Here is a 23,584-nt window from a genome sequence, read left to right on the forward strand (position 1 = left end):
GCGAAATCTTCTCATAGAGAGAAGAGACTCCTCACAGAATTTGTTTTGGTCAGAGTTCTTCCTTACTTCAACAGCTCCATTCCCAGAGAAAGACTGTTCCAGAAGTACAGTCACTGGGAAACACATTTCCAGCATCGCCAACCCCAAGTGTTCCAAAATCAGCCCCTGAGCCCCAGTTTATCTAAGGGATATTTGCATTGCAAACTTTTTTCATAAACAGCTATTCTGGAAGAGATCTCCTGGAACAGCTTATTTCTAAATAGCACATCCACACTACAGGGAAGCCTCAAAATCAATTTGAGGCAGGCTCTCCTAATGTAGACGCTCTGTCTCGATGTAGAGTCCCAAGAGACACTGGGGAGGAATAAGAACATAAGAACGGCCATACTGGGTCAGACCAAAGGTCCATCTAGCCCAGTAGCCTGTCTGCCGACAGTGGCCAGCACCAGGTGCCCCAGAGCGGGTGACTGAAGACAATGATCAAGCAATTTGTCTCATGCCATCCATCTCCAGCCTCTGACAAAGAGAGGCAAGGTACACCATTCCTACCCCCTGGCTAATAGCCTTTTATAGACCTAACCTTCATGAATTTATCTAGCTTCTCTTTAAACGCTGTTATAGTTCTAGCCTTCACAGCCTCCTCTGGCAAGGACTTCCACAGGTTGACTATGCGCTGTGTGAAGAAGAACTTTTGCTTATTAGTTTTAAACCTGCTGCCCATTAATTTCATTTGGTGTCTTCTAGTCCTTATATTATGGGAACTTATGAATAACTTTTCTTTATTCACCCTCTCCACACCACTCATGATTTTATATACCTCTATCATATCCCCCCATATTCCAACATGCATTACTTTACACTTATCTACATTAAACTTCATTTGCCATTTTGTTGCCCAATCACTTCGACTGGCCCCGAGGAGGGACTATTTCATGATCGCAGCAGTGGAGCATCCTCACACCCCCGTCTTCTGAAAAAGATTAGTAGGAGGAGGCATCATTCCTCCTGGAATGAGATTTGCCAACATTTGAAAAAGCCCTCAAAATAACGCAATTGCTGTGCAGATGCTACTATTGTTTTTCCCAAATAGCAGCCATTATTCTGGAATAATGGTGCAGTGTAAATGCACCCTAAAAAACAAGAAGGGTTCTTCTAAATAAATGCTGTTTCTTTGTTCTTTGTTGGCCTCTGGTTTCTGAATTTTTAGGTTAAACTCGGGGACCTGAGATTATTTTGGGGGGGGGGGGTAGGAAATGTCATTGTCAAACACCATGAAAATCAGCAATATTGTCCATCCCTGCTCACCAGTCTGTGAGCACCTGGCCCTTTCACTGTCCCCATAGGCCTCTATGACTCCCTGGGCACTTGCTCTGGAAGTAGGGTCATCATCTGCATCAGAAGCTTCTCTGGCATCGTCATAGCTGTCTCCTGGGGCACCTGCAGGGAGAACAGGGATCTCTGAAATAAAGAGGAGAATGAATGGGAATGAGAAGAGGCTTCCCATGAATAAGAAAATGAGCAAGGTGCAGGTGTGGAGAATGAGGGAGTAGTGTGTATTGATGCTTGCACCTCAATTTAGCTGTTTGACATTATCCTACCAGACCACAGAGACAAAAAAACAAAAACTGCGGAGCCAACCCCGCTCCCCCAAAAAACCAAAGGAGGCTGCTGGAAGGGAAGCAAAGAGGAAACAGAAAAATGACAAGAACATGGCTCCTTAAGCAAACAATGGGGGGAGATTTTAAATGTGAAATACCTCTGCCTGGCTAAATCCTGGCTGGTTAACTCCTGGCTGGTTAATTCTTCCCGGCCCTGAGCTCAGGACTAAAGGGCCGACTAGAAAACAAAGGGCAGGGGGAGCAGCAGTAGCCAAGGGGGACTTTGGCTTCAGGAGGTAGATTTACTGCTCACCTTGACTGTCCGGAGTCCGGGGGATGTTGCTCGATGCTGGTTCCCCCATGTTATCATAATGCAGCTGGGACCCTGCAGGGGAAGCTCCCTCTGTAACAACAAGCCCCACACTGAGCATCTCCTGCACACTCCCCTTTCCCCAGCCAGCTTTAGGACTCCATCAAGCATCGGTTGCCTTGGACTTTGCCTATCTCTCATGGGCTCTGTAGGAGAAGTCCCAGGGGAATCCTAGAGAAAAGGGAGCATCATGGACGTCTTGTGAGATAGGGATTCTGCCAGCTTCATTTCCTCCCAAATAACTAGGGCACAGCCCTGCACCGCTGCACCCAATACTCACCTTGGCATGCCCCTCGCTGGGAGCAGGGTCTGTGCGGGTACTGAGCTAACCACGGGCTCAATGGAAGATCCCGGCTGCTGCACCAGCACTGACTGTTGTGAACCCACCTGATTTGTTCAGAGAGGCTAGATTGTGACTTGGGCTCCATGCTCATGCCAGGGAGGCATGAGGGAGTGAAGCTCGTGAGGCAGCTAAGATCACGGGGCACAGATCAGGGCCTGGTTAGTCGCACAGACCAGCTATGAACATCCGAGTCTTCCATGCCAGGTAAATATTTCCCTGCCCAGTTCCCTGAAGCTCCTCCCCTGGGGAGAGCACCATGAGCCACACAGAAAAGGGGGCAGGATTGATCACACGTTTACATCCGAAGCTGGGACAGAAATAGGTGTAAATTCGATTTCCCTCACAGGGGTGGGTCCTGTCTCTGGTGTATCCCTTTCCCCTGTTACCTTGCTCTGATCCAGCATCGTTTTCCCCCTCGCTGTCCCCGGTGTAATACGGCAGCTTCCTCATGGACTCATCTGAATAGGAGCCTGGAGGGACGGGAAGCAGGATGTTACTACAGTGAGAGCAGCTGCGCTGGCCAGTGGCCGACAGAGCCAGGTCCTGGAGCAGGATTTATGGTCTCGCTGTGTTGCTTCTTCCAGAGAAGATGCTGAATTCACAGCGACTCTGAGTGGCAAGAGGCTGGCTCAGACTTTTCTAGAGTGAAACCCCTTTGTCACGGGAACTGTTGCTTTGGCCTGGATTAAGTGAAACTGGGAAAATGCTGAGGGACCCCCCTACTGCCCATGACGTGAGGGAAGGGCTGACCGAGTCCTTTAACATGGGCCTGCTGCCTTCCACTGGTTTCCTTGGGACCCTCGGCACTAGCTGGGGCAGGTTTTCACTCCCAGTCACATGTGTGCCTCTTTGGTGAGCTAATGGTCCCCCCTGGCCTGCTCTGAGGCCAGATTGGGCCTCGGCCCTCTCAGGGTGGGAGGCCGATCCTAAGACAGGGGTGGGGAACCCAAGGTCTGGAAGCCTTCCCTGGCTGGCCTGGTTCTGGCTTCCTCCCCCAGCCCCACCCCGGGAGCTCCTCCCCCCACCCCACCCCCCGCTTCTCACTTGTGTGTGGCACCCAACAGATTTCTCTGCGGGTCAGTGGCCCCGACACAAAACACTCTGACTAAGACCAACCCCCACATTAGCAAAGAGGCCAGGGAGGGTGTCAGCCCGGGGAAGAGGCACTGGCCGTGCTCAGACAGCCACATAAGTTGCTAACCAGAGCACCAGCCTCCCAACTGATGGGCACTGAGTCAGAAAGGAAGGAGCGGGAGGACACGTTCCTGGCCCATAACTAGTGACCTTCCCAGGCTCCATGCTGGACACAAGCAGGCTCTGCTGAGGAGGAATCGCCTGCGTTTGAGTCCAGTCACTGCTGGTCTCCCCACAGAGCCAGGGCCAGCAGCCATCCCAGACTCACAGGGTTGAAGTCTGAGGAGATTTAGCTCTGGGTTGGGGTTTCAGTCTGCAAAGGGCCTGGAGGTTTGCTCCCTGCTAGAAATGACGCGCACAGACCTGAGCGACCGAACAGCTGCACCTTCCTCATCAGGTCATAGTCAATCTCCTCGTACACCGCCTCAGAGAAAGGGTCCGAGGATCTTCTGGAGCCTGGAAACAAAGGGCCGGGTTTGCACAGGGTCAGAGAACCCAGAGCTGGGAAACCCTCTGAGACCATCCAGACCTCCCCTTTGCCCCGGTGCCAATGCAGGACTAGTCCCTCCGGCACATTCCTACTGATCTGTCCAGTCTAGATTCAGTGCTCTGTCTGTTTGGGGTTTATTTTATTGACTGTTTCACTGGCATTGACCTTCCCTTGACATTCGCCCTGACTGGTCCCTTGATAAATGTGCCTCTCCCCCTTTCCCCCGAATACCACCCAAATCACTGCTGTCCAGTCTGGGGCCTTCACCGACCAACAAAGTGGCACTTGTGCTTGTACTGCCAGAGCCTGTGTGGGGAACAGCCGGCTCACGTGTGCAGCACCTTGGCAATGGGAATCTTAGCCTGTTACTGTCTGACAAGATTTTTTATCTCCTTCATCCTTTTGTATCATTTCCCTGGGCCCTGCCAAGAGCCTTGCGCTAGCTGCAGCCCCCGCTCTGCTCCCACGCACCATGCGGCTCACAGAAAGCCCACGTCTCTGGGAGACCATCCCCTGGAAGGAGCTTCACTCTGCCCCGCACAGATCCCTGCGGGGGTGAGCAGGCAGGATTTACCAATCACACGCCTCCTCAGGAGTTCCACAACCTGCACTGGCAGGATACATAAAAGCTTCCCACCCAAAGTCCTGCAACCCGACAGCTACAGCAGCACCAGGGGTCCCTGAGCCTCCCTTGACCTAGCGGATCTGCCCCTCCTGTCATGTGACCCATAATCTTCTGTCTAGCCCAGATCAGCACCCCTCCCTGGGGAAGAGGCTGGCCCCACCCTCCTATTGTGCTGCCTTTGTAGCTCAGGGTTAAGCGTTTCCCAGTCATGTCGCTTTTCTGGTTACTTGACCCAATGCAACAACTTGGTCATCTGGCTAGACATTGGTGACAAGGCCTGGCTGCAGCCCCTTTGGAAACCATGGGTATTATTGCCGTCTCGTTCTGCATCTTCCAGCTGCAGGGATTGCTCCATTGGTTCTTCTTTCTGAGGCACAAGGTGTAAGTCTGCAATGGCTCCCTCCCTGACCCATTGCCAATACAGGAGTCGCCCCTCCAGCACATTCCTCCTGCTCTGTTTCAATGCCCTGGTGACAGGGTCTATGTCCCTTTGGGGTTTGCTCCAATGGCTATTTCACTGACATTAATCCTGTGTCACCAAATCCTCTTCATTTGTCCACCTTTGTCACAATGGTCACTTTGGCTGCAGTGGAAAGTTGTTGCCCTTGATCCTCCAATTACATGCCCTCTGAATGCAAAGTGTTTGTCCTTGTACATGGTGTCTGGGGTGAACTGGCTGGTGCAATTCCGAATGCCGTCAGGGTGAGTCAGAGCCACCATGGTTCTTGTGAATAAACATCTGCTGCTAAATCAATTTTGAAGTCAAGAGTGTTTCTCTGAATGTTCCATTTCACACCCCCGGCGGGCTCTGTATCTTCACACGTGATCAACCCTAGAAACAATCACTCTTGATTGCAACATGAATCAAGTTCCTGATTACTTTAATGTGGCAAACAATAGGAAAATGTCCATGTTTCCTGCATTTATTATACCATGAACCTTTGTTTGGGTATTCCATGTCTCTTGGAATGTGAATTTGTCAATATATTTTGCATGTAGGCTGTAAGGCTTTTACTTATGACTGGAATTTACTCCTTTTATCACTCCTTTGTTACTATTTCTTCTGTCAGCAACTGCTGCTGCTGTTTCCCTTCTGGTTTTGTTTTCCTCTAGCACTGCTGAACTTCAAACAACAACTCATGTTCACCTTCTGCAGGGCGGTTTTAGGAAGGGAAGTTTCTCTACTAGGTATAAATTGGCTCCAGAGCTTCCTTCCCAGACAGGTGTGTTCACAATGAGCTCCCTTACTGGCCTGACAGCTATGGCTGAGAGGCACTAAAATAAATGGCTGCACAATTTATACTGAACTTAACTGCTCTGGCTGAACAACAGGACACAGTTTAGCATTTCATTACAGCCAGTGCCCCTTTCCCTCAGCTGCATCTCTTGCAGGGCATTTCACACAGTGACACCATCAGGACCCACCTCTGCGCTGGGCCCTGGCACTTTGCACCTGCGCACCCAGGATGATTAAGACCAGGCAGAGCAGGGCCCCCAGGATAATGCAGACGACCACGGGCACCGTGAATGTCCCACTGTCGGTCGCAGGGCGGCGCGGGGGAGCTGGATGGAAAGGAAAAGGCCACAGGGAGAGACAGGTCGGTGAGAGTTGTTGGGCGGGGGGAGGGGGAGAACTCCCCAGTCACTCAATGTCCAGCCCCAAGCTTCAGGCAGAGTCACCACACACGAGGAGTAACGGTAGTTCGAAGGAGGAAGCCTAGTTCGAACTACCTAGTTCGTGCCCCGTGTAGCCGCGCTGCACGGGGTTCGAACCAGCAGGGTTTTAAAAATGGCAGCTCCCCTCTTATGCAAATGAAGCCCGGGAAATTCAAATCCCGGGCTTCATTTGCAAGTGCGCTATGCCTACATTACCCTGCTACTTCGAACTAGGAGGGTAGTGTAGACATACCCACAGTGACTCTAACTTCAGGGTACCAGGCTGCTATTTCAGTCATGGGCCCTGACCTCTCAGCTGCAATCGTCTGACATGAGACCTCCAGCCCTGCGGGGCCTGCAGCTCCCACCCCGGTGTCCCCGGCCCTTCAATTTCACAGGCCTGGGCAGGAGCCCTGGGCCTCAGTCTTCAGCTTCACCTCCCCCCCTTGCAGCCCTGGCCCCCGGGCGCTGCGACTCCTGTGGGAAGAGGTGGGGTGTTACCTGCTCCAGCCAGTGGACCTGCTGTCACTGTCACACCTGCGTAGGGAAAGGGAGCAGAGTTGGAGTCCGGCGGCGGGGGAGGGGAATGTGCTTGTTGCCTGGGGGAGCAAGTCCCCGGGGTGTCCAGACATCACCTGTTCTCTTTCCCACAGACGCCCCCAGCAGCGCGGCGCCTGCACGCCGGGGAGTTAGGGCCCAGGTGCCCCTGTGCTGAGACACTGGTAACAAACCAGCACTTGCGCCCTGAGGCCTGTGATGGACCCTGCAGCTCCCAGGGCCGATGCCTGAGCCAGCCGGACCCACAAAGGTTCCACCCACGGCAGCCATGATGCTCCAGTGCACAGGAGATGGGAGGGGTCAATCCGTGAGCAAGGGGGGCAGTTGGGTCCATCCTCCTCCCTGAACCTCACAGCATGTCACAGAGACGTCGGCTGCCACTCACCTGAGCAACTCACGGCAGCATCTTCCTTATGGCCACAGTTGCTGTCACCCCAGGGCTTGGACCGACAGTCCCAGAGGGATGACTCTGTCCCTCTGCAATCCAGCATCTCCACCCAGATGGGACCAGTCCCCTCGCCGAATGCAGCCTCGCCCGGGGCAGACACGGCTGCTCCACAGCCCAGTTGTTTACACGTCACGTTAGCGTCCGCCAAGTCCCAGGAGTCATCACAGACTGTGCCCCAGGAGCCACGGTACCAAACCTCCACTCGGCCCGAGCAATTGCTCTTTCCTCCCACGAGGTGCAGCTTGTCCCGGTCTGGAAATGCAGAAACCTCCCATGTTACTGGCACAGCGGGGAACCCTCAGGGAGCAGGAAGGGACAGGGAGAGGCAGAGATACCTGTGCAGCTCGTCGAGTTCGGGCATTCAGCAAACGGGGACGATTTCTCCTTTTTCTCTGCAGAGAGCAAAGGATGCAGTGAATAGACTGAGGAGCACGAGTGATGTAGGAGTAATCAGGGTGGATCTGAACATTAAATCCCCCACATTCAGCAAATTTATAAACTTAAATCTACACTTTACTTTTTTCCTAGCTAATGGATTTGTTACTCAGCCTCTCTCCTCCCTCAGCTGTTGAAATCTCTAAGCAGCTCCCAGCTGGTGTGACTGTTGTTGGATGTCTGAGTCTGTTCCAGCCTTCCCATGGACAGTCACTCCTGCCCCTTCCAACGTTGGAAGGTGGAAGCCAATTGCCAGTTGGAATTCACCCAGGGTATTGTGGGGATGTGGGGAAAAGCAAGAGCAGGGTCAGAACTGGGGTCATCATGGGACTGTCAATCTGAAACAAACTATCTCCACACTTGACCACAGACATAGGGTATGTCTACACTGTAGAGTTTTTTTCGGAAAAAGGTCTGTTTTTCCAGCAACACTTGAGTTATGTCCACACTGCTATTGCATTCTTTTGAAAAAAATTGAACGAAGAGAGGGGTTTTCCTTGCATTGGTAATCCTCATTCTACGAGGAAGAAGCCTTTTTCCCAAAGAGCTCTTTCACAAAAAGGCATGTGTGGATGGGGAAGAGGGAGTTGTTTCAAAAGACAACGAAATAGGAAAAAGCACAGGTTCTCTGGTGGCCATTTGTCCATAGTAATCATATTTGATGTGTAGATGCTGTTTTTTAGAAGCCTGCAGTCTAGACATAGCACCAGACATCTGTCTGGGGACTACTCACAGCCTGGCTGGCAGAATGCAGACACTATAGCAGAGCCCATCTCCAGGCACCCTACTAAGGGCAGCTGGCCTGTCAAAGGGCCTGACTGACCACCCTATCTCATGGGTAGCAAGGGGCAAGCCCAGGAGCCACGGCAGCCATTCAACAACTGCTCACAGCTGAAATACTTCGTGTTTCCACCTTCATCCCAGCCCTGCTCTTTCCTTGGCCCCAGACTCACCCCCTCTGGCTTCGCTCCAGGTAACTCAGTCCTTCCTTTGGCTCCAGTTCCTGACTTCCAAATGGTTCTGGCCTCCCAATTTGCCTGTGACTCATCTCTCCAGTTCTGTCTCCCCACTCCTGTTCTAACCACTCCCCACAACCACCATGTCCTGGTCACTGGCACTGGGCCCCTTTCTGACTGCTCACCCCACACGGGCAGCCACACAGATTTCCACAAAGGCATTTGTGAGCTGCCCTAGGGGTATGTCTACACTACAGCGCTAATTCGAACTAACTTAGTTCGAATTAGTTAATTCGAACTAAGCTAATTCGAACTAACGCGTCTAGAACTAAAAACTAGTTCGAATTAGCATTTTGCTAATTCGAACTAGCATGTCCACACTAAGTGGAGGCCGGAAGCAGTGCCTGCAGGGCATCAGAGGAGGACTTAGAGCGTGGAGATGCTGTCTCAGGCTAGCCGAGGGCTGTGCTTAAAGGGTCCCGACCCCCACCCTGGACAGACAGTTCTCAGGGGTGCCCCGCTTGCAAAGCAGTCCTGGCTTGGAGTGCCCGGAGTACCCACACTGGGCACATCACAGCACTCGGCCATCAGCCCGGCTGCACTTGCCACAGGCTGCCATCTGGGGAGAGGGGGAATTTGGGGGGCTGCAGGAGAGCTTCAACCCCCAGAAACCCGCAGAGCCAGCCCAGTCCTCCCCATCGGGGGCTCGTGCCCCATTCCTCCCTCACCTCCTTCCACTTACCCTTCCCTAGCCCCTTTTCTTGATGTACAAAATAAAGGACAATTGTGTTCAAAAATGGAATCTGTCTTTATTGAACAAATCTGGGGGAGACTGGGCAAAGGAGGTGGGAGAGGGGAAGAAAGAGGCTGGGAGAGGGGAGGGCAACTAAAATGATCAGGGGTTGGGAATAGGTCCCATATGAAGAGAGGCTAAAGAAACAGGGACTTTTCAGCTTAGAAAAGAGGAGATGGAGGGGGGACAGGATAGAGGTCTCTAAAAGCAGGAGTTGGGTGGAGAGGGTGCATACAGAAAAGTTCTTCATTAGTTCCCATAAAGAAGGACTAGAGGACACCAAAGGAAAGGAATGGGTAGCAGGCTTCAAACTAGTAACAGAAAGTTCTTCTTCACAAAGCAAAGAGTCAACCTGTGGAACTCCTTGCTGCAGGAGGCTGTGAAGCCTAGAACTGGAACAGAGTTTAAAGGGAAGTGAGATCAAGTCATGGAGCCTGGGTCCATGGAGTGCTATTAGCCAGGGGGTAGGAGTGGTGTCCCTGCCCAAGGTTTGTGGAAGGCTAGAGAGGGATGGCACGAGACAAATGGCTTGGTCACTGTCTTTGGTCCATCCCCTCCAGGGCCCCTAGGGTTGGCCGCTGTCGGCAGACAGGCTACTGGGCTAGATGGACCTTTGGTCTGACCCAGGACGGCCATTGTAAGCTCAGGGCTCAGGGTCGGGGGTCTCAGTGGACCCCCTTGATTCTCTTGCACACCTGCTCCTGGGTGGCCAGGCTGGCAGCTCTCCTGCCCTAGTTGGCCACTTTCCTGTGCCTAGTGCAAAGATCATTGACGAGGTCCACGATGTCTGCACTAGCCCAGGCGGGCACCCGCCTCTTGTGGTCCCGGGCAAGCTCCCGGGAGCCGCCAGCCTGGTCCTGGGAAGAGGGGGAGGGCTGGGGGACATCGGGTGGGTGTCTCTGTGCCGTGCCAGGTGCAGGGTCTGCTGGCTGGGTGCTGGCAGGCTTGCACCTGGCATGGGCACCGTAGCCAGCCCGTGCCACTTTAAGAGGTCCGGGGCCGGGAGGGGGGCAGGAGAGTTTCCCTGGTGTTGGCCAGAGTGGCCACCAGGGAAACCTGGGGAGGGCTAGCCTCCCACTAGTTCGAATTAAGGGTCTACACAGCCCTTAATTCGAACTAGTAAGTTCGAACTAGGCTTAATCCTCGTGGAATGAGGTTTACCTAGTTCGAACTAAGTGCTCCGTTAGTTCGAATTAAATTCGAACTAACTGAGTGCTAGTGTAGCGCCTATGAAAGTTAGTTCGAACTAACTTTGTAGGGTAGACATACCCTAGGTGACTGCTCTGTGCCACCCAGCGCCTTTCACTATCGCCCCTGCTGCTTTCCCATGAGCTGTATTCTTATTCCTGGGATGGTCGGTGAAATGGCGCCTGTCACTGCTGAAACTAAACTCAAACCCACTTCACCAGGCGCTGTGAGTGTGAAAGTGTCCATGCTGAAAAGTGAGGACGTGCAAAACTGCTTCGAGCTCTTCCCTTGTGTCAGACACGCAGAGGGTGCGTGTCCATGCAGAGCGTGTCCGAATTACCAGGGCAAGTGATGTGAGTCTCTTCCGCACGGTCATCACACGACTGCTGTTCCCACGGGCGGGAGGGGCACTGCCAAAGGGAGCTGTGCTGCTCACGGCATGTAACATGGTCCAGCCATGTGGGACCAGAACCTTCTCCATACTCAGGGTCTGTCTCTGTATACCCTCCGTCCCCACAGTTCAGCTGCTTGCAGATGATTGATGCAGTAACTGTAGACATTTGATTGGAGCAAACGCTGCCCCACGTCCCATTGTAGAAAACCTCCAGCCGCCCGGCACAGTCACTGCCACTCACCAGCCGCAGGTCTGTGAACTCTAGAAGAAACGCACAGACATGCAATTTAAATGGTCTGATTCTGAACATAACAGGGGTGAGAAGAGTGAAATCCCCATAACCATGACCAGTCCCAGGCATTGTTCTGCACAGGCCAGTGCCTGCAAGAGTCACTGCAAGAATCAGAGACTCTTCTGGCCCCCACATGCCCTTTAGAAATGCAAGGGGCACATCTGGACAGTGCCCCCTTCACGGCCGTTACACGCACAGATAGTCCAGCGATAGCTGTAACCGCCCCTCCTGGGGGACACAAATGCAACGAGAACTCATGGGAAATGGCGACTTTCTAATCATGATCCCAGTAGGTAGGTTGGAGAGACACAGAGACGGTGAGAGAGTTTCTACCATTCCCAACTGTCTCCTCACATCCCCTGGTAACCAGGCTCCCGGGAGCGCTCCCAGACCAGACCTGAGCAGAGAACTCCCGCGTCCTCCTTGTGTCTGCAGTTGTGCTGGCCCCAGGGTGCGAAAGGACAGGCCCAGAGATCGGATTCGTTCCCAGAGCACTTCACATTGTCCAGCCAGATCTGCCCGGACCCTTGCCCGTAATGAGCAGAGACAGTTGCATTGAGGGCACGTCCACATCCCAGCTGTTTGCAAACGACATCGGCGTCTGGCAGGTCCCAGGAATCATCACAGACTGTCCCCCAGGTGCCATTGTAATAAATCTCCACTCTCCCGGCACAGCGACCCGGCCCATTCGCCAGCCTGATCCGCCTGCTCCCTGCGGGACAGATCCCAGCGGTTAGTGCTTGTCGCCCTGCTGCCCAGAGCACGTGTGAGAGATCAGGAAACGACTCACCCGAGCAAACGACACCGACGTCCTCGGCAATTCCTGCCTGGGCCAGCTCAGATGTGGAGTTGTCACAACCGGTCAGACACGTCTCGTTCCCTGCACACTGGACCCTTGTCAGCCCCACGGGCCCCGTCCCTCGCTCAGACGAAGGGGGGTTATAAGCTCTCTCAGCAGCTCCGCACTGGAGCTGCCTGCAGACCACGCTGGCATCGTTCATGTCCCACTGGTCATCCAGCACCCTGTGCCACACATCATGGAGGGAAATCTCCACTCTGCCGTCGCACCGGCTCTCTCCACTCAGCAGCCGCAGCGCCCCAGAGAGACCTGGGCCTAGCAGACAGAAAACACACTTAGTATGGCTCACTGCTGTACACTAGAAATAACACAGGGTGTGATGCTGTGTGGAATAGGGAGGATGGTTTGTAATATAATTTGTACCAATATTATAAATGTTCAAGGAATTTGGTGAGCCAGATAGCTGTGAAAATGTTATAACAACCAAGTAAGAAAATCTCGCTGAGATGTTTCTATCACCCATGTTTTGGGAGTTACAAATGTACTAGAGGATTTACCTGGCGTGACTGAGGTTCTTAACTCAAATAATTTTTGGTTTTTGGAAAATAAAATGAAAAGGCTCCTGCTTCATTTCAATCATTGCTCTGGGGCGTGGTTGTGGATTGAAGAGTTCAGTATCAGGTTGCATTAGAGAGAAAGGACATCCCCAGCCATCTCTCACTGCAGCAGCTCAGGGACAGATGAAATGCACCTCTCGCTGGCTGCTGCAGGTCCAGTGGGCACAGCTGGGGCGGGGAGCATGATCCCCATGTGAGGCAGGTCCAGATTCATCTGCCCCCTACACTCCCCAGCCACGGTATGTCTACACTACAATGTTAATTCAAACTAACTTAGTTCGAATTAGTTAATTCGAACTAAGCTAATTCGAGCTAACGGATCTACACTAAAAAACTAGTTCGAATTAGCGTTTTGCTAATTCAAACTAGCATGTCCACATTAAGTGGACCCTGAACCGGGGTTAAGGATGGCCGGAAGCAGTGCCGGCAGGGCATCGGGGGAGGACTTAGAGTGTGGAGATGCTGTCTCAGGCTAGCCGAGGGCTGTGCTTAAAGGGTCCCGACCCCCACCCCAGACAGACAGTTCTCAGGGGTGCCCCGCTTGCAAAGCAGTCCTGGCTTGGAGTGCCCTGAGTGCCCACACTGGGCACACTCGGCCATCAGATCGGCTGCACTTGCTGCAGGCTGCCATCTGGGGAGAGGAGGCAATTGGGGGGCTGCAGGAGAGCTTCCACCCCCAGAAGCCCGCAGAGCCAGCCCAGTCCTCCCCATCGGGGGCTCGTACCCCATTCCTCCCTCACCTCCTTCCACTTACCCTTCCCTAGCCCCCCTTCTTATTGATGTACAAAATAAAGATAACGTGTCTTCCAAAATGGAATCTGTCTTTATTGAACAAAACTGGGGGAGACTGGAAAAAGGAGGTGGGAAAGGGGAAGAGAGAGGCTCAGAGAGGGGAGGGCTACTAAAAAAATCAGGGGTTTGGAACAGGTCCCATATGAAGAGAGGCTAAAGAGACTGGGACTTTTCAGCTTAGAAAAGAGGAGACGGAGGGGGGACAGGATAGAGGTCTCTAAAAGCAGGAGTTGGGTGGAGAGGGTGCATACAGAAAAGTTCTTCATTAGTTCCCATAAAGAAGGACTAGAGGGCACCAAAGGAAAGGAATGGGTAGCAGGCTTCAAACTAGTAACAGAAAGTTCTTCTTCACAAAGCAAAGAGTCAACGTGTGGAACTCCTTGCTGCAGGAGGCTGTGAAGGCTAGAACTGGAACAGAGTTTAAAGGGAAGTGAGATCAAGTCAGGGAGGTTGGGTCAATGGAGTGGTATTAGCCAGGGGGTAGGAGTGGTGTCCCTGCCCAAGATTTGTGGAAGGCTGGAGAGGGATGGCACGAGACAAATGGCTTGGTCACTGTCTTCGGTCCATCCCCTCTAGGGTCCCTAGGGTTGGCCGCTGTCGGCAGACAGGCTACTGGGCTAGATGGACCTTTGGTCTGACCCAGGACGGCCATTGTAAGCTCAGGGCTCAGGGTCGGGGGTCTCCGTGGACCCCCTTGATTCTCTTGCACACCTGCTCCTGGGTGGCCAGGCTGGCAGCTCTCCTGCCCAAGCCGGCCACTTTCCAGTGCCTAGTGTGAAGATCGTGGACGATGTCCACGATGTCCGCACTAGCCCAAGCAGGTGCCCGCCTCTTGTGGTCCCGGGCAAGCTCCCGGGAGCCGCCAGCCTGGTCCCGGGAAGAGGGGGAGGGCTGGGGGGCATCGGGTGGGTGGCTCGAGCCGTGCCAGGTGCAAGATCTGCTGGCTGGGTGCTGGCAGGCTAGCACCTGGCACGGGCAATGTGGCCAGCCCATGCCCCTTTAAGGGGTCAGGGGCCGGGAGGGGGGCAGTAGAGTTTCCCTGGTGTTGGCCAGAGTGGCCACCAGAGAAACTTGGGGAGGGCTAGCCTCCCACTAGCTCGAATTAAGGGTCTACACACCCCTTTATTCGACCTAGCTAGTTCGATCTAGGCTTAATCCTCGTGGAATGAGGATTACCTAGTTCGAACTAAGCGCTCCGTTTGTTCGAATTAAATTTGAACTAACGGCGCGCTAGTGTAGCGCCTATGAAAGTTAGTTCGAACTAACGTCCGTTAGTTCGAACTAACTTTGTAGTGTAGACATACCCCCAGAGTGAGAAATGTGGCAAACTGTGCAATTTCCCCACGCTCCCTGCCAAAGGGAAACAGCCAGCCATGTCCCCATATGAACTGTTGTGGGGAGCGGTTACACATTTACAAAAAAGCCCACTGTTGAACAAGCCCAGAAGCAGTATATGGAATTTTTTCGTAGCTCTTACCATTGAGGAGGAGTCCTTCAACAAACAGACTCACAGATGGAGAGACAGATTCACAGATTGAATATAGACAGATATGATACATCCGTACTTCTGACTTGAGCTGTGCATCTGGCTGACACCCCCAGACAGCTTAGCATCAGCACTGCCTATCCCGTTTGATGTCTCATAAAGGCTCATGTGCAGTACAATGAACCCATGGAAAGGATCCAGTGAATACACCTTATGAGTCAGCAAGACATGGAGGATCTGCCTGTGGCCTGAGAGCTCTAAGTCTTTTCTGTGCCTTCAGCTATGAACTTGTGCTTGGAAGAAAGAACGTACAAGCCAGGCAGTAAAAGAATATAGAAAGTAGCTTCATCTTCTCCATTTAATCTTCTTCCCAGCTCAGCTTGTCTGTGGAGTAACTGTTCACCAAAGGAAGCTCTGAACAAAGGACGGAATGACCCATCCCAGCTATGGACGTGTTCCAGAGGGACTTTCAAATTACCAAACTTGCCAGTACTGCTCAGAACCTGCTACATGAACTCTGATATCTCTGTAGATATCTAAGGTCATGTCTACACAGCAGGGCTAAAGGCCACGTAAGCTATATAACATCAGCTATGTCAATTGTATAGCTCAAGTTGAATTAGCTTATTTTGGCTTTTTGGCACTGTCTACACAGCGGGAAGTTCGATTTACAGCACTCTTTCTCCGATTTCCTTACTCCTCGTAAAATGATTGTTACAAGAGTCAGAGTAAGCAGTCCTCTAACTTGACAGTTTTTCGACATTATGTTGAAATAAAGGCTTGTAGTGCAGACGCCGACTATGTTATTTCAGAACATCAGTTGATGTACCCTAAGTATTTTACCATTTAACATTTTTGTTATTTTTGACATAATAAACCTTTAGTTTGAGACAAGAAAGGATGGGCTAGCAGTGTGTTATTTTGAGTAAGATGCAAACTTACATTGACCTGGAAACATGATCAACCCTTTGGAGTCAGAAGAACATTTTGTGTGTTTGAACAATGTTTTAAAATAGTTTCTCACTGTACTGGACTGAGGTGATGACTGAGAGCCAAAGAACAGGCCTGAAATGAAGGGGGCTGTGAGATTTCTTTTTTCAGTTTGGGTATGTCTACACTTGCCCCCTACTTCGAAGTAGGGAGGCAAATGAAGCATACTGAAGTTGCAAATCAAGCCCGGGATTTAAATATCCCGTATTTGATTTGCATGTTCCCGGCCATTTTAGAAATTCACTAGCCCAGAGTAACTGCCCGTGTCTACAGGCAGCAGTGAAACGGGAGTCCAATTTAGAGCCCCTAATTTGAATTAGATGGTAAACCTCACTGCAGGAGGAATACCAGATAATTCGAGTTAGGGCTTTAAATCGGACTCCCGTTTACTGCTGCCTGTAGACGCAGGCAGTTACTCCGGGCTGGTGAATTACTAAAATGGCGACTGGCCGGCAACATGCAAATCAAGCGCGGGATATTTAAATCCCGGGCTTGATTTGCAACTTCGGCATGCTTCATTTGCCTCAAAGTAGGGGGCAAGTGTAGACATACCTTTTCATAATAACCACTGTGGGGATCAGAACACAGTTTGTGACTGGTTAGTGAATTTAATTTCAGTGTTACCAACCAGTTTGGGGAATATCTGTTCTCCTTTTTGCAGCCTGCCCTGACCTTGGCTTTTACAGTGAGGGCTGCCCCAGGCACATTGGGCCATGAATAGAGCACATGAAGTTATGGACTCTTTCTAAGTAAGAAGGTATAACAAGTAATAAGAATGTATCACAGGGTTATAGGGAACAAACTCTGTTAGCAGATATTTTTTTGTTTGGTTATAAGTGGAAGGTGCTGTAAGAATTGTAACACACTGAGCATTACACAGGGCTTTGTGAGCAGATCCTGTACATGAGTGGGTGAGGGCATTCCTGCGGATTGTTAGTCTGGAAAATCCCTGGCTTCTATGAGTGTGTCTAGACTACATCTCTCCGTCGACGGATCCATGTAGATAAGTTTACTAGACATAGGAAAATGAAGCGGTGATTTAAATAATCACTTCTGCATTTACATCAAAATGGCCACCGTGATGTACTGATCAGCTGATTGTTGGCACAGCGCGGTAGTTTGGACGGGGATCGGCCCATCCCAGAACCGTTTGTCATCAGATCCTGTAAGACTTGTTTCATGAGGAATAAAGGATCTGATGACAAAGGGTTCTGGGGTCGGCAGATCCCGTCTAGACTACTGCGCTGTGCCAACAATCAGCTGATCGGCACAGCGCGGTGGCCATTTTGATGTAAATGAAGCAGCGATTCATTTGATGTAAATGAAGGGCCAGGGCAGACAAACAACTGCATACAAAGGAATCCAATGCATCAGGGAAGGGCAGACAAATAACCAGTGGCAAATTTTTAAAGTGCTTGTACACAAATGCTAGGAGTCTGACTAATAAGATGGGTGAACTAGAGTACCTCATATTAAATGAGGAGATTGACATAATAGGCATCACTGAAACCTGGTGGAATGAGGAAAATCTGTGGGACACAATCATACTGGGATATAAAATATATAGAAAGAATAGAGCAGGCCGGGTGGGTGGCGGAGTGGCACTGTATGTGAAAGATAATGTAGAATCAAACGAAATCAAAATATTAAGTGAATCAACATGTTCAATAGAATCGCTGGACAGTAATTCCATGCTCCAATAATAAGAAATTAGCAGTAGGGATATATTACCGACCACCTGACCAGGACAGCGATACTGACATTGAAATGCTGAGGGAGATTAGAGAGGCTACCAAAATAAAGAACTCTATAATAATGGGGGATTTTAATTACCCCCATATTGACTGGATACATGTCACCTCAGGAAGAGAAGCGGAGATAAAATTTCTCAATGGCTTAAATAACTGCTTCTTGGAACAGCTGGTTCAGGAACCCACAAGGGAAGAGGCAATTCTTGATTTAGTCCTGAGTGGAGTGCAGGATCAGGTCCAGGATATAACCGTTACAGGACCGCTTGGGAATAGTGACCATAATATAATAACATTCAACATTCCTGTGGTGGGAAGAACACCTCAGCAGTCCAGCACCCTGGCATTTAATTTCGAAAAGGGGAATTACACAAAAATGAGGAGGTTAGTTAAACAGAAATTAAAAGGCACAGAGACTAGAACCAAATCCCTGAAAGCTGCATGGAAACTTTTTAAAGACACCATAATAGAGGCCCAACTTAAATGTATACCCCAAATTAAAAAACATAGCAAGAGACCTAAAAAAGAATAACCGTGGCTTAACCACCATGTAAAAGAAGCAGTGAGAGACAAAAAGGTATCTTTTAGGAAGTGGAAGTCCAATGCTAGTGAGATAAATAGAAAAGAACATAAACACTGTCAAATCAAGTGTAAAAATGTAATAAGAAAAGCAAAAAAAGATTTTGAGGAACAGCTAGCCAAAAACTCAAAAAGAAATAACAAAATGTTTTTAAAGTGCATTAGAAGCAGGAAGCCTGCTAAAAAACCTGTGGGTCCCCTAGATGATCGAGCTATAAAAGGAGAAATCAAGGACGATAAAGCCATTGTGGAGAAACTAAATGATTTCTTTGCTTCAGTCTTCACGACTGAGGACGTTGGGGATATTCCTGAATCTGCACCATCCTTTGTGGGTGTTGGATCTGAGGAACTGTCCCGGATTGAAGTGTCATTAGAGGAAGTTTTGGAACAAATAGAAAAACTTAATGTTAACAAATCTCCAGGACCGGATGGCATTCATCCAAGGGTTCTAAAAGAACTCAAATGGGAAATTGCTGAGCTATTATCTGTGGTTTGTAACCTATCCTTTAAATCAGCTTCCGTACCTAATGACTGGAAGGTAGCCAACGTAACACCAATATTTAAAAAGGGCTCTAGAGGCGATCCTGGCAATTACAGACCGGTAAGTCTAACTTCAGTACCAGGCAAATTAGTCGAAACAATAGTAAAGAATAAAATTGTGAAGCATGTAGAAGAACATAATTTGTTGGACAAAAGTCAACATGGCTTCTGTAAAGGGAAATCCTGTCTTACTAATCTATTAGAGTTCTTTGAAGGGGTTAACAAACATGCGAACATGGGGGAGCCAGCAGATATAGTATACTTGGATTTTCAGAAAGCCTTTGACAAGATCCCTCACCAAAGGCTCTTGTGTAAGTTACATGGTCATGGGATAAGAGGGAAGGTCCTTTCTTGGATTGAAAACTGGTTAAAAGACAGGAAACAAAGGGTGGGAATAAATGGTAAATTTTCAGATTGGAGAGGGGTAACTAGTGGTGTACCCCAAGGGCCAGTCCTGGGACCTATCCTTTTCAACTTATTCATAAATGATCTGGAGAAAGGGGTAAGCAGTGAGGTAGTAAAGTTTGCAGATGATACAAAACTGTTTAGGATAGTCAAGACAGAAGCAGACTGTGAGGAACTCCAAGAAGATCTCACCAAACTGAGTGATTGGGCAACAAAATGGCACATGAAATGTAATGTGGATAAGTGTAAAGTAATGCACACTGGGAGAAATAACCCCAACTATATGTACAGTATGATGGGGGCTAATTTGGCTACGACAAATCGGGAAAGAGATCTTGGAGTTATCGTGGACAGTTCTCTGAAAACTTCCACACAGTGTGCAGCAGCGGTCAAAAAGGCAAATAGGATGCTAGGAATTATTAGGAAAGGGATAGAAAATAGGACCCAGAATATCTTACTGCCCCTGCATAAAACTATGGTACGCCCACATCTTGAATACTGTGGACAGATGTGGGCTCCTCACCTCAAAAAAAATATTTTGGCCCTTGAAAGGGTTCAGAAAAGGGCAACTAAAATGATTAGGGGTTTGGAACGGGTCCCATAGGAGGAGAGGTTAAAGAGACTGGGACTTTTTAGTTTAGAAAAAAGGAGACTGAGGGGGGATATGATAGAGGTCTATAAAATCATGAGTGGTGTGGAGAGGACCGATAAAGAAAAGTTATTTATTAGTTCCCTAAATAGAAGAACTAAAGGACACCAAATGAAATTAATGGGGAGCAGGTTTAAAACTAATAAAAGAAAGTTCTTCTTCACACAGCGTGTAGTCAACCTGTGGAACTCCTTGCCAGAGGAGGCTGTGAAGGCTAGGACTGTAATAGAGTTTAAAGAGAAGCTAGATAATTTCATGGAGGTTAGGTCCATAAAAGGCTATTAGCCAGGGGATAAAATGGTGTCCTTGGCCTCTGTTTGTCAGAGGCTGGAGAGGGATGGCAGGAGACAAATCGCTTGATCATTGTCTTCGGTCCACCCTCTCTGGGGCACCTGGTGTTGGCCACTGTCGGTAGACAGGATACTGGGCTAGATGGACCTTTGGTCTGATCCAGTGCGGCCATTCTTATGTTCTTATGATTATTTAAATAGCCGTTTGATTTTCCTATGTCTAGTAAACTCATGAGGGAAAGGCCCCTCCCTGGCCCCAGCACAGCCCCCCTTCCAAACAGCAAAGCCTGCTGCAGTATGTGAGGGGGCTGGGCTACATGATCTCCCAAGGTCTCCTCCGTTCCGCGATGAAATCTTCTCAAGAAAGTGTTGAGACTATTTTACAGAAAGTGGAAAGTGTGAAGCAGCCACCAGCTGGGAGTCTCTAGTAGCTCCCCCTCTAATTGCTGTAGCAGTGATTTGGTGAAGGATGGGACATGGAATTGGGAATATTTATCTAACCCACAGAAGAATGTGTTGCCCCTGCTCTAGGGCAGCGTCACACACTGAGGGCAGGTGTCACTAATCCAGCTTTGCTCCTGCACTTACCTGAGCAAACCACACCGGCATCATTGTCGTGTGAGCACGGAGAGGCCCCCAGGGCAGTGACAGGACAATGCCCCAAATGGGGTTCAGTCCCTTCACAGTGAAATGTGTCTGCCCAGACAGAGCCTGTTCCCTTCCCAAAGCGCCCTCCTCCTGGCACCGACACAGCGAATCCGCAGTCGAGCTGACGACAGAGAACGTTGGCGTCTGAGAGATCCCAGCGCGAGCCACAGAGGGTTCCCCAGGCACCAAACTCCTGGATCTCCACCCTCCCGGAGCAGGCTGTGCTGCCGTTCACCAGCTGTAATCCTGTGAGCCCTGGGGAGAAGGGAGAAGGGTTTAGAGAGATGAAGCCTTGAGTTATGTTATAACAAATGGGTCAGGGTTTTGCTGAGAGGCTCCAGGAATCAGGCGCTGGCTCCTGAAGGCTACCGCTGCCAAGCCAGGCATTGTGGGCACTCCCCGTATGGCAGTACCACAGGGCTAAGGTAGCTTCCTGCCCTCCCTTTGCTCTCACTCCCAGAGGCATCTGGCACTGTCCTGGTAGCCCCTGGCAGGGGAAGTAGTGTCTGAATGCCACCCTGTGCCGAGTGCTGACTCCACAGTTCCCATGGCCTGGAGCTTCCTGCCCTCCACCCCTGCCAGGAGCTGCTGCCATAGGGATGTGCTGTTGCTTTTGGGAGCTATCTGAGGTAAGTGACATCCCCTCCCACACACCAATCCACTGCCCCAGACAAGAGCTCCCACCCAAATATCCTCCCAGATTTCACAACCCTCCCACCCCCAACCCCTGCCCCAGCCCTGAGCCTTCTCCTGCACCCGACCCCTTCTGAGAGTCCACACCTGCCCCTCCTGCTGCATCCAAATTCCCTCCCAGTGCCAACTCCAAACACTCCTTCCTGCCCCCCCCCACCCCTGTCCCAGGCTCACCCTGGAGCCCCTCTCATGCCCAAACTCCCTCCCAGAGGCTGCACCCCCCTCCTGCACCTCAGCCCTTTGCCCCAGTGAAGGGGGTTGAGAGCAAACGACGGAGGCAGGGGGTTGGCGTGAATGGGGGTAATGGCCTCCGAGAAGGGGCAGGGTGGGGGTGGGCAAAACCAGTTTGGGTTTGTGCCATTAGACAGTTGGCAACTCTCCTCAGGGAGATTTGTCCCTTCTCTGATTGTCTTGGATCATTGGCATTTTATAAGCTGATGCCAACTTATTATCACAGCTCCCTACAGAGTGTGATCATGTTACTGCTGCGTCCTAACCCCAACTACACACCCTGGGATTTTAAACACTTAGGACTGAATCCTTACGTGAGCATATGACTCCGACATCATTTCTGTGTGAGCATGTCTGGCTGCCGTGTGACACCCTGGGACAGTACGCGTGGTGGGACTCAGTTCCTTCACACTGGAATGCTTCAGCCCAGACTTGTCCACGTCCTTCTCCAAAGTGAGCTCCCCCTCGGACAGACAGAACCGTTCCACACTGCAGTTCGGTACAGATGACGCTGGCAACTTTGAGATCAAAGTGCGCATCGCAGACCGTGGCCCATAATTCTCCATCTCTTATCTCCACACGTCCTGAGCAGTCACTGTGCCCTGCAACCAGCCGGGGCTTAATGTGCCCTAGAAAGTCAATGAAGACTTTGGTTAAAGGCCCATCATGGTTCATTGGCTAAGCACAGATATTAATTATAAACAGAAAAGGAATAGATAACATAAAGAAAGCACTGGAATTAGATAACAGTCAATATACACCCTAACAATGATGGAATTACACTGCAAAGGAAGATCACAAAATTGTTAACAATGATTCAGAAAAGGCAGAAATATTCAATAAAGATTTCTGATGTTGCATAAAAGCAGAAGGTATATTATGTGAAGAGGATGAACTACTCTTCAATCCATTGATAACTAAGGAGGAAGTTAAACAGCCTTTTCCAGGGTTAAACATTTTTTACGTCGGAAGCCTAAAAAAAAAAAAAACACACAGAAAAGTAGAAACGTCTGGTTGGAAGACACCTCAAGAAATCTATCCCAGCACACCAAAGCAGGTATGATTGTACCTAACCCTTCACTTTCAGATGTCAGTACCATGTTCCACTGTTCAATTCACATGATAGTTAAAAAGCTTTCCTGATATTTAATCTGAATCTCTCTTGCTGCAATCTGAGATGATTATGTCTAGTCCTGCTCTTGGTGGAGAAGTGCAACACTTGACAAACAATCTTGCAAATATTTGAAGACTTCATCAGGACCTGCCCCCTACCCCAGTCTTCTGTTCTTTAGTCTAAAACATGCCTCATTCTTTCAACGTGTCCTCATGGCTCATGTTTTCTCAACCTCTTGTTATCTTTGTTGCTCCCCCTCTGGACACGCCAATCTGTCCGCATACTTCGCAAAGGGTGATACCCAAAACTGGACACAGCACTCCCAGTGAGGCCTCAGCAGCGCTAAGTAAAGCAGGAAAATTACCCCCCATTTCCTACCTATGGCTTTCTTGTTAATTCAATTCAGAATGACACTCCCCTTTTTCACAACAGCGTCACAGCTTAATCTGTGGTCTACTATAATCTCCAAATCACTTGCTGCAGTACTGCAGTCAGTTATTCACTTTTTGAGGGGTTATTTGATGTTTCCTTCCTTGGACTAGTACTTTGCTATTGTGTTTAGTGAATTTTAACTTCCTGATTTCAGATCAGTTCTCCAGTTTATCAAGATCATTTTGAATTTGAACCTTTCCTTCCAAAGAGCCTGCAACCCCTCCCAGCTTCATGCCATCTTCAGATTGTGTGGGCCTATTCTCTACTCTGTCATCCAAGTCATTTAAGAAA

The 23,584-nt window shown here is 50.1% G+C and overlaps 1 protein-coding gene across 1 annotated transcript; it reads right to left on the minus strand.

Annotated features, from left to right (window-relative positions):
- Positions 1-1,900: 1,900 nt before the first annotated feature.
- Positions 1,901-22,422, minus strand: LOC142830148 (scavenger receptor cysteine-rich type 1 protein M130-like). Its single transcript, XM_075933484.1, has 11 exons — positions 22,062-22,422; positions 20,764-21,078; positions 12,071-12,394; positions 11,678-11,992; positions 10,935-11,249; positions 7,160-7,519; positions 6,718-6,753; positions 5,986-6,123; positions 3,809-3,901; positions 2,698-2,781; positions 1,901-2,001 (listed from the first exon to the last, which is right to left on the minus strand). The coding sequence occupies exons 1-11, from the start codon at positions 22,420-22,422 to the stop codon at positions 1,901-1,903; spliced, it is 2,442 nt and encodes an 813-aa protein (XP_075789599.1).
- Between the last annotated feature and the right edge of the window lie 1,162 nt (positions 22,423-23,584).

The sequence above is a fragment of the Pelodiscus sinensis genome, chromosome 1 (assembly GCF_049634645.1).
Source record: "Pelodiscus sinensis isolate JC-2024 chromosome 1, ASM4963464v1, whole genome shotgun sequence".
Classification (NCBI taxonomy): domain Eukaryota; kingdom Metazoa; phylum Chordata; order Testudines; family Trionychidae; genus Pelodiscus; species Pelodiscus sinensis.